We start from the raw sequence: 11,293 nt of genomic DNA, 5'->3' as shown, positions 1-11,293 counted from the left end.
TTTGTGTCTCTTATAAAATGTATTTGCAATGAATAAGTCATTGATTTTACAAAATCAATGAAGACACTATAGCTTCTTCAAAAATATACATGGAAAGAAATGGCTAACAGAGAGCTTGGTGGCCTGCCAGTAAGAAGTTGTGCTTCAATCCTGAATGCACGCAATTAAAAACTACCAGCTCTTCTGTGGGAGAAAGATGGACAATCTGCTCCTGCCTCTGAAAACCTGCTGGAGGGCTGGCTATAGATTGGTTCTGACTGAACAGCACACTAGGACATGGATACCAGAGCCTAAGAGAGAACATACATCTTGACTTCTCCCAAAGAAGTCCACATAATACATTGTTTGAACACAAAAACCAATGAGATCCACCACTTTCACTATTGCACATCTGACAATTTCTTTTCAGACAACTATAGTATTTACACAATAACTTTGTGCTTTGCATCTCTCAGCAGAATGAAGTTATAATTCAATGAGAAGAAGTTATAATGGTAATATATATTTGTTTTCCCTTTTAGTCTGAATAGGAAACTGCAAACTAGCATTTTCCTTAGAAAAACATAAAATACCTAGTTTTTTCAGTGGGTAAAGTGATTATCCAGGACTTTGGCTCAATGAGGAGAAATGTGGCATCAGGATTGGAGGAAGACTCATCAACAAACTGCATTATGCAGATGACACAACCCTGCTTGCTGAAACTGAGTAAGACCTGAAGTGCTTGCTGTAGAAGGTCAAGGACTGCAGCCTTCAGTATGGATTGAAGATCAACTTCAAAGAAAACAAAGATTCTCACCACTGGGCAGATTGGCAGCATCATGATGAATGCTGAAAAGATCGAGATTGTAAACCGTTTTAGTTTGCCTGTCTCCATAATCAACACTATTGGCACCAGCAACCAGGAAATTAAAAGACATATTGCATTGAGAAAGTGTGCTATTAGAGACCTCTCCAAAGTACTGAAGAACAAATGAGCAAATGATGTCAGTCTGGACACTAAGGTGCACCTGGTACAGGCCATGGTCTTTACAATCACTTGCTATGCATCAGAGAGCCAGAGAATGACTAGAGATGATAGAAGGAGAATTGATGCCTTTGAGCTGTGGTGTTGGAGAAGAATGTTGACTATTCTATGGACTGCTAAGAGAACAAACAGGCTCATCCTAGAGAGGATTAAACCAGGCTGCTCCTTGGAGGCAAGGATTCTGAAGCTTCATTTGACATATTTTAGACATGTTGCAAGGAGGTACCAGTACTTGGAGAGGGGCGTCAGCTTGGGAGGGTGGAGGGACAGTGCAGGAGAGGAAGACCCCCAATGAGATGGATTGATTCAGTGACTGGGGTAATGGGGGTAGATGTGTCAGAGATATTAGGATTGCAATAGGATAGAGCAGGATTTAGGGCTATGAGTTTACTATGAGTTGCAGGAAACATGACAGCACATAACAACAACAAAGTGATTATCAAAACTGAGGACATTCCTTATGAACTCATAAAACCAGGGATGTTGTAAAGGAGATCCCATATAGATGCACAACAAAGTAAGTTAGATGACTATCTGTATGTTTCTTACTTCCTCACTTCTTTTCTTTCTGATAAAACAAAATCATTCCAATCATTGCTCAACAGTGGTTCCCAAATTTAAAACACTCAAAAAGCAGAGGGAGGGGAAAAAAACCCTAAACACATTCAAATGGGAAGCAAAATCTTTTGATGATGCAATCTGACAAGAACGAGCAGGAGGCCCCTTGTAATGTCTTTATTCTACTTTAGTATGAAAATTCTTTCTTGCTGGAACTGTCTGTGTTTTCTTATGGGGTGCTGCTATAACACCATGGGGAGTAGTGTATAATTTATAATGCATGCAGTGTATCTTACCTTTCCAAGGTCTACAAATATATATGGTCCCAAGAGTTTGGATACATGATTTTCTAAGGAAAGTCATTCTCGATAGTGCAAGTTCAATCAGCAAAATGCATTTGCTGCCTACAAACCTGAGATGGTGCCTTACCTCAGTCTGAAGGATGGCAGCCCTCTGTTCTTTGGCAGTAAGTGACTCTTTAAGCACTTCAATGTGTTGCTTGCAATCTGAATTTTGATTGCTAAGGGTTTCAAGCTTTGTTTGTAAGGCAAGAAGTTCTGACTCCTTCTTTGAAAGCTCCTGCTTCAGCTGATCAATCTGTGAAACAACAAAATTGCAAGACATTAGAAATCATTGCTAAAACCCTTTGCATTTAGGAACTCTTGGTTTTTACTGATTTTCCAATAGCCAGTGAACACTGATCTCAACAGGATGAGCCACAGGTTTGTTCTAAAATATGATTTGGGGATTCACACTGTCTGAAGAGGCTTGTGCACAGCAGAATGAAAACTTCCTCCAGAATTACTCATCCATGAACCAGTCAGGTCTATTCCTGAGGGTCCTCAGGAAGGTCAACAAGGTGTTAACACAGGTAATTACTCCAAGGCGTAACCCAGACCTCCTCTGATACTTCACAATGGAAATGATCTTTCCAAAGCATCACTGGAATTTAAAAAAAAAAATCCCCTCTCCCAAATAATAAGCTTAACAATTTCATTTTTGTTTATATTAAATACTGAGGAGATACAAAAGACCATAAAATATACCCAAAATATAAAAAAGAGCAATGACAAAACTTTATTCAATGTATTCAGGGATTGTAATTGCCTGGACCCCTTTGCATTTCTATCTCCTTGTCTTCCCTCAGATATAATGATATTAAGTTAATTTAAAGTCTATCATTTCCTTGGATTTTTTTTAATGTTCTTTTTCTTTTTTTATTTTATATTACATTGCATACAAAAATTTTTACATGTTTCATTCACGTACAGTGTTTCAGACATTACTTCATTCAACTGTGTTTCATACCATCATTAATATACACTGTGTTTTATGAAATGAATCACCATTGGTCTATGCCTTCTATTACCCCGTCTGCTGAAGTCTCCATTAGATCTTTCCTAATTCCTTCACCCTTGCACTGAGATTCTGTGCTTTGACAATGATGTGGATAGGCTGGCTCCTTTTGTTTATCCTATTTGTAGTACTGAGGTTTCCTGAATTTTGTGGATTGATACTTGACATCAGTTTGGAAATAGAATGTACAATCAATGAACACTATAAAGGATAAAGATAAGGGAGGATAATCCCAAGAAGAATTGGAAAAAGTATAAGATGGTTATTGTAATTAGCAACTGGTACAAGATATTTACAGTTATTCATAAGAGGAGGAGGATGGGGCAAAGGGCTGGAAGAAAGGGAAGGAAGTGAAAACCAATTGGGCAGCAGAGAGTGAAGGAAAAGGCAAGATGCAATAGGGACTTGATAAGATTGGGTGATAAAAGGTAAATAATTATATAAAACACAATGCAAAAAAATACAATATCAAAAAGAGGTAGGGAAATAAACAATTGAAAACACCATGGCTTGGGCCAGCGATACCTTCATCTTTTAACTGGTATCCTGGCTCGTTAGTACTTTCAAGAATGTTTTCACAGCAGATTTGCCCAATACAACACATCTTTTGGTTTCTTACTGCTTCCATGAGTGTTAATTGTGGCTCTAAGTAAAGTAACTTCATTTACAATGTCAATCTTTTTCTGTCTACCATGGTCTATTAGTCCTGCTGTGAGGATTTTTGTTTCATGATATTGAAATGAAATCCATATTGAAAGTCTGATGTTCTTTAATAAATGTTTCAAGTCTTTTTCACATACTGCAAACAAGTCTATGTCATCTGTATAGCAAGTTGTGTAAGAAGCAGATGCAGGGTGAGGGTGGCTGAGTTTGACTTCTACTCACTTCCTAAAGGGGAACTGTCCCCATCAATAACATCCATAATACTAAATAAATAGCTACATTGTCAGACATTCCTCCCCACATGTTCTTGCTCCTATTTTTGCCAATCGTTGGGTCCAATATTCATTGCAAATAGACTCACAGACTCTACTTACAGTTGTGGGGTTTATTGTGGAAATAGGTAGAGAGGGAGGGAGGTAAAGAATATTACACAATGCAAGTCCAAGTCTAGTCCAGCATTCCTAAACCAGATTAACAGGCAAAACTGTTCAATTAGTAAAAGCCCAGGTTCCATTCAGCAGCACAAACGTACCTCTGGTTTCCTCAATCATCCAGCTAACTTTATCTCAGCGCACTTACAAGTAAGTTTTACCTTCAATCATTCAGCAAGCAAAATTCTTAACTATAGCTCCATCTCCAAGGTTCCTCTGGTTAGCCCCTGCCACAGTCTCTTCACAGCAGTAACACAGTCTCTGCAGAGCAGTGACATACTCTTCACCCTCTACCTCTCTATCACCGACACAGAGTGTGGAAAATTCTTTCTTATACTATTCCCACAGGTGCTGATGATTTTTCCAAAACACTGTACCCACAGTTATGGTAGCTAGAGACCATGCCCCCAATGGTAGCTAATACAATGGACAGAAAAGCCAATTTTCAAGGTTTCCAACATCACAACAGGTTGTGGATGAGTCTGATAGATAGATAGATAGATAGATAGATAGATAGATAGATAGATAGATTTGATAGATAGATAGATAGATAGATAGATAGATATAGATAGAATGGAAAGTTCTTTCTTATACTATTCCCACAGGTGCTGATAATTTTTCCAAAACACTGTACCCACAGTTATGGTAACTAGAGACCATGCCCCCAATGGTAGCTAATACAATGGACAGAAAAGCCAATTTTCAAGGTTTCCAACATCACAACAGGTTGTAAATGAGTCTTCTTTATATATATATATATATATATGTAATGTTATATTTATTTCTATTAGTTTATGTCTATTTCTCATCGTCCATTGGGTTTTCAAGGCTGAAAATCATCCAAAAAGATATTATATCTTTTTCTTCTGTGAAGCAGCTGATAATTTGAACTGACAGAGGTCGAACCTTTGGGTTGGCAGTGCAACATCGTAAAAACTATAGACTATGCCTTCAGAGCTGACATAGATACATGTATTTAATGTAGGGAGCTCTGGCTATGCAGTGTGGAGAAAGTTGTGCAGCTAACCCAAAAGCTGTGCAGCTCTGTCTGTTTGAACCCATCAGCTAAAATATTTTAAAATAAACAATCCTACATTTCAGAATAATTCTGCTATGCCCATTCCCATTTTTTAAGTCACTGTGTTAATCCACAATCAACACCCATGGTAGCAGCAGTCATCAGGGAGTTGCTGTGCTAAATGAAAGGATTCACTTCAGTTTTTCCTTCAAACAAAATCTTTAACTGTAGCATAAATGCAGGGTTCCTCCAGTTACACCCTGCCACAGACTCTTCAGAGCAGTGCCAGCCTCTTCACAGCATTGCCAAAGTCTCTTCACCCTCTCTCCACCACTGTTACCAGTGTAGAAAGTTCTCTCTCTCCCTTCTTCCCTCCATCCTCCCCCTTCCCGCCCTGCTCTCTCTTCTCTCCCCACTCCCCTTCCCCCCCCATATATTGGTCCCACAGCTACTGATGATTTGCAAGATCATGTGTCTTCAGTTAAAGTAGCTGAAAATCATGCTCCCATGAGTGCTAACAGAATGACTAGAAAAGCCAATTTTCAAGCATTCTGATATCCAAGCTACATTCTCTGGGTCATTTTTAGGTCAGCTCATAGTATGTATCTACGTGAGAGACAATTTGGGGAACTCTCTCTCTCATTATTGTTGAGAGTTTATTCCAACTGATAGCTGGCCCTTCAGCAGTTTTCCAAGGTTCTAAGTCACATGGGTGGTGCTGACCAACTTTCTCCAGTGGAGTTCACCTGCCAGAGAGGTGAAACCTTTGAGTTAGCAGTACAACTACCTACAGACTTCTTGTTGTTGGGTACTGTCGAATAGGAACTGACCCATAGCAGACCCTCCAGCAGGTTTTCAGAGACAGTTAGTTAATCACATGGAAGGAGACGGTCCATCTTTCCCCAATGGAGAATCTGGTAGATTCAAACCGTATACCTCTGGACTGCAGTATAACTCCTTACCACTAGGCCACCAGAGTTCCCTCCTTATAGTCTATGCTACCAGAAATATTCTAAAACCCAGGATTGCATGTTTTTAAGTCTTTCTATTGGCTTAGTATTTTTCAATAAGTAATGTTCTTTGGTGTTCTCTACTTTAGGTGGGAGGAATGGCCTTATGCAGTATTTGCCCTTATGAGATTGAGTTTGTTCACTTGGCATAATGCTCTCCAGTCTTTCCCAGATTATACAGTATTTTTCAAAACTGTTGCTTATGAGTGCTGCACAGTATTCCATTATGTGAATGTATCACAGAAAGTGGTTTTGACAATTCTGAAGATGCTTAAAATTTTATTAGGGGAAACTTCAGATTAACTGTCAACATCTGCTATGAGCATGTAACAGGGAATGGCACCACTATTTTGGTAGGTAGAAGTCATGGCCTACCCCTTTCTAATTAATAAGGCTTTGAGCTCTGGTGCCTTGGGGATAAAGACCTGTGCTGCCAACAAAAAGTTAGGCAATTTGAGTTTACCAGCTGCTCTGCAATTAGTTTATGTAATTTATGTCCTCTGAAAACTTGCTGGAGGGTCAGATATGAACTGGTTCCAACTTGATAGCATATAACAATAAATAACATTGTAATAAGGGAGCTCCAGTCATGTTGTCTTTACAGTGTTGTGCTCCTAACACGATTTAAATTGGGAATTCAAATTTATCAGTGGCTTGATGAGAGAATTATGAGCAATCTTCTCCCATGAAATTTACAGTCCTGGAAACCAAATAGAGGATCAGTTATGAGTAGATGTCAACTTGATGACAATGACAGTGAGTGAGAGAGAAAATGTAATAAATTATAACTAAATCTATGCTAATTTTTATGTGGCTCAGAGTAAAAAGTATTCCCTGTCTCCTATACGAAAAGAATGGGGATCATTTTAAAAAAAAAAAAAAAGGAAAAGTAGGTTTAAGATGGACTACTATGAAAACAGTAATTAAAATCTGTTGTGATTGGTGTTCCTTTCGGGAAGTATGGCTTCCAAATTATATCCAGTTAGAGCCAACAGCACAGTGCATAGTTAATTTCACATACTGAACCAAAAGAGACTTTCAAATCTATACAAATAACCAAAGATGATGTTTACACTAAAAAAAATACCTTTCCCAAACACCTGCATAGAGAGCTAGAGTAAGGAAAAGGATATAAAAGGAAGAAATGAGACAAAATTAACTGGATGGTTGATAGGAAGAAAAGACTGCAGGTTCAACATTCACCTACTTTACTCAATAGTGAAATAAATGGATAATGATAAAATTATTTCAGCCCATAAATATTAAATAGCTTGTCTTTAAATAGCATTCAGCCTACCACTGCCATGAGGTAAATTTTAAATAAATATTTTATGCAGACAATATCAGAAAAGGGCTTTTTTTTCCTATGGGGAATATAGTTACAGGGCAAAAAATATCATATTCTTCCATAAAAATATGTCTTTTGCTTCTTTTACAGCCATAAACTCAATAAAAATGGAAAGTGATGCAATCAAACGTACACGAGAATTGGGGCTGGGAAAGTTCTGTTTCTATAATGGCAAGAAGAAAAGCCAATCAGAATTACATCACATGCTTTATATGAAGTCCATGCGGACTTCAGGCACACTTCATCTCGTCTGAAAGTTCTTCCCCCATTTATGTCTGTAACACAACCAACACGCTGAAAAAAACCCTCCATGCAGCCAAAGAAAACAGCTTCTTCTTCACTGCAGATATAGCCCTCATGTCTAGAAAGAGATATGCTTGTTATCATGAAGTTTAGGTTATGAGTCTTGCACCCCATCAGAGGTTAATAAGAAAATGTGTTACAAATTCAGAATAAAGGGGGAGATCTAAGACAGCAAAGGTGGGGGGGGGTTGGCAAACACTGGAAAGCAAAGGAGCAGCTAATATTGAAGAACAGGGATCAGTAGATGAAAAATGTGTTAGGCTGGGAACAAAGTGTGGTGTGGAACAAGGGATGCCATCAGTCTTCTACTACAAGAAAAGCACTTACTTATATGGTACATTCCATTCTCAAAAGCTTACTAGGGCTCCTGAAAGTAACTCAAGCTCTCCATGGTCTCTTATATTCAATTCTCACAGCCTGATTTCCATGCGCCTTTGCAGCTGGGGTAGTACTTGGAGTTTCAAACACCAGTGCATTGTTCAAGAAATTTCCCAGAGTCTCAGTTCACAGGGAACACATACGCATGTGGTTTTGCACACTGCAAGATGATGCTAGTTTAAATATTAAGGTGCACCTGATTCAAGCCCTGGTATTTTTAATTACTCGCTATTCATCCAACAGGTGGAGAATGACTGCGGATGACAGAAGAAGAATTGATGACTTTGAGTTGTGGTGTTGGAGAGACGTACTGAATAGCCCATGGACTGCCAAGAGAATAAACAACTATGTCTTAAAGAAAGTGCAACCAAGCTATTCCTTGGAGGCATGGGTGGCAAAGCTTCATCTCACATACTTCAGGCATGTTGCTGGGAGGGATTAGTCCTTGGAGATCTTCTTTTGATCATGCTTGAAAAATTGCAGGGTCAGCGAAAGAGAAGACCATCTGAACGGAGGATTAACACAGTGACTGGAACAATGGGTTCAAGTGTATCAGAGATGGTGTGGATGGTGCACAATAGGGCAAGATTCAGTTTGTAGTGTCACTAGGAGTCATACTCGACTCAAAGGCACCTAACAACAACAGCAACGGGCTATAACTCTAGTGGAACGATGGTTAAGCATTTGACTGCTAACCAAACACTGGTGATTCAAACTCATGCAGCAGCTCCACCAGAGAAAAGACTTGATGATTTGCTTCTTAAAAAGAGTATAGTCAAGAACAGCATAAGAAGCAGTTCCGCGTGCCACAGAAGGGTAATTATGATTTATATGTTGACTGACTAGTACTTAATACCAACAAACTATGCCTGAGCCTAGGTGGTGCCAAATCTTATTTCCAAAAGGTTTGAAGGTTTGAATCCATCCATCAGTCAGAGGCATCTCAGAAGAAAAGCCTAAAAAAATACTTATAAAAAATAGGAGAGCTCTACTCTGCAATATGTGGGGTCACCACGAAGCTGAGTCAACTAAATAGCAACCGGCTTAGTGAGTAGTGATGATTCAAAAGTAGAATTGTTGCCACCCATGCAGGAAATTTAGATTTCATTATCAGCCAATGAATCTTATGTGTAGCCACCACCTGGCGATACCTCATTCAGTTGTGCATGGGGCTTTCATGAGTTAGGGGATGACTGACGGCAGTTAACATCAAAGACTGTATCTCCACCTTCACACAAGCTGCGGTTCTGAAATCTGCTGTTGTATTTTTTTTTTTTTTTCACAACTCACCATCCACCTTTCGAAGAATGTTGGGGCACGGTTTTTTTCCTCTATGAACTCATATTTTTTAAGGCTTTCATTGCTACTTAATCTAATTGCATAAATTTCAAGACAATTATCATCTCTAGGCTAAAATGGAGATGTGCTTTCATATGTCTATTTCCAACAACTCGTTTCCTCCAATCTATATGTTTTATTCATCTCAAAAAATATCTTTTAATTCTAGAAAACCACTTCCATTTCAAACTTTCAGAAACATTTAAAATTACCTATTTCAAGATAATCATACAAAAAAGAGTTGTTATGAGCTCAGAGCAGCCCTTTATATAACAAATTGAAATAATTCCTCATCCTTTGCACCCTTTACAATCTAATCTCTGTCTTGCTTTAACTTATTGTTGTAGTCAATGTGTCAACATATCACACTGAGATTCTGTCACTGACTATCTTTTCCAAGAGGTGACCCCTGACCCCTTCTGATAACTATTAGTTGCCATTCTTATCAACTGGAGCAAAAAATTACACATTGAGACTGATACTGAGTTGATGCACTGCCAATAAAGGGGACTCAAATCCTCTATCAATGAAAGGTTGACCAAAAAGACCCATCAAAAAACCCAACTTATGGCTAAATACTTGATGGCCATAAGCCAATGAAAGTGAGAATGTGGAAATGTAATTAATTTTAGGGGTTGTTCCCCACCCCCTCATGATTGGTTGCATTTTAAAAAAAATCAAACCCAACAATTTAATTTTTATTTGCAACAATAATAAATTTCTAAAAAATCATTGCAGAGAACATTTTAAGCCTTCTGTTAAAAAATTACTCCAGTGAAGAAGATTAAACACCATAGCCTTCAATGTGGATTCCATACTGACCTCAGGAAAAGAAAAATCCTCATGACTGAACCAACAGGCAACATCATGACAGAGAAAAGACTGAAGGCCTCAATGATTTCGTTTTACTTGGATCCACAATCAACACCCGTGGAAGCAGCAGTGAAGAAATCAAAAGATGTGCTGTACTGGGAAAATCTGTTTTTAGGACCTCTTTAAAGTGCTAAAGAAAAAGGATGTCAGTTAAAAGACTAAGGTGTGTATGATCCAATCCAGGGAATTTTCATTTGCTTCATAAACATCTGAAAGTTGGACAATGAATAATAAAGACTCAAGAAGGTTGATGTCTTTAAACTGTGGTATTAGAGAAGAAAGATGACTATACCATGGAGGGCCAAAAAACCAAACAAGTCCAGCTCAGAAGAGGTGCAGCCAGGGTGCTCATTAGCGGCAAGGATGGTGAAATTCTGACTCACATACTTTGAGTATGTTGTCAGGAGTGGCCAGTTCTTGGAAGAAGATATCATGCTGGGAAAGGTCAGCAAAAGTGGGAATGGCCCTCAGGAAGGTAGACTGACACCATGACTGCAACAATGACAAGTGGATAATGTGATGGCGATGTGAAATAGGGTTAGGTTTTTATCTGTTGTTTATAGGGTCATTATGAGTTACAGTCAACTTGATGGCACCTAACACCACCCCCACATCAGCAAGTACCTCCAAGCCTGGTCCAGGCCAACCTAGGTATATGAAAACTGCCTCAGGGCTTACTTCAAAATGCTTCACATGCTTACATTGTTCCTATGTGATGCTTGCTGAAACTGAAGAGGACCTGAAGCGCCTGCTGCAGAGTGTCAAGGACTGCAGCCTACAACATGGATTGAGGCTCAATGTCAAGAAGACAAAGATTCTCACCACTGGACGAATTGGCAGCATCAGGATGGATGGTGAAGAGATTGAGATTGTACACAGCTTTAGTTTGCTTGGCTCCGTAGTCAACAGTCTTGGCACCAGCAGCCAGGAAATTAAAAGGTGCATTGCCATGGGAAAGTCTGCTGTTAGGGACCTCTCCAAAGTACTGAAGAG

The 11,293-nt window shown here is 39.0% G+C and overlaps 1 protein-coding gene across 1 annotated transcript in view; it reads right to left on the bottom strand.

Annotated features, from left to right (window-relative positions):
• The window catches only part of ERC2 (ELKS/RAB6-interacting/CAST family member 2), a 1,171,987-nt gene that overhangs the window by 699,713 nt on the left and 460,981 nt on the right, over positions 1-11,293 (bottom strand). The window contains exon 6 of the mRNA XM_006892220.1: positions 2,012-2,179. Within this exon, the coding sequence (XP_006892282.1) occupies positions 2,012-2,179 (168 nt within the window). The remainder of the gene's footprint in view (positions 1-2,011; positions 2,180-11,293) is intronic.

Source organism: Elephantulus edwardii, unplaced genomic scaffold (genome assembly GCF_000299155.1).
Source record: "Elephantulus edwardii isolate Elephantulus edwardi_28Jun2011 unplaced genomic scaffold, EleEdw1.0 scaffold00113, whole genome shotgun sequence".
NCBI classification, from domain to species: domain Eukaryota; kingdom Metazoa; phylum Chordata; class Mammalia; order Macroscelidea; family Macroscelididae; genus Elephantulus; species Elephantulus edwardii.
The sequence above is the reverse complement of the archived record's forward strand: the minus strand, read 5'-3'. Positions and strand labels throughout refer to the sequence as shown.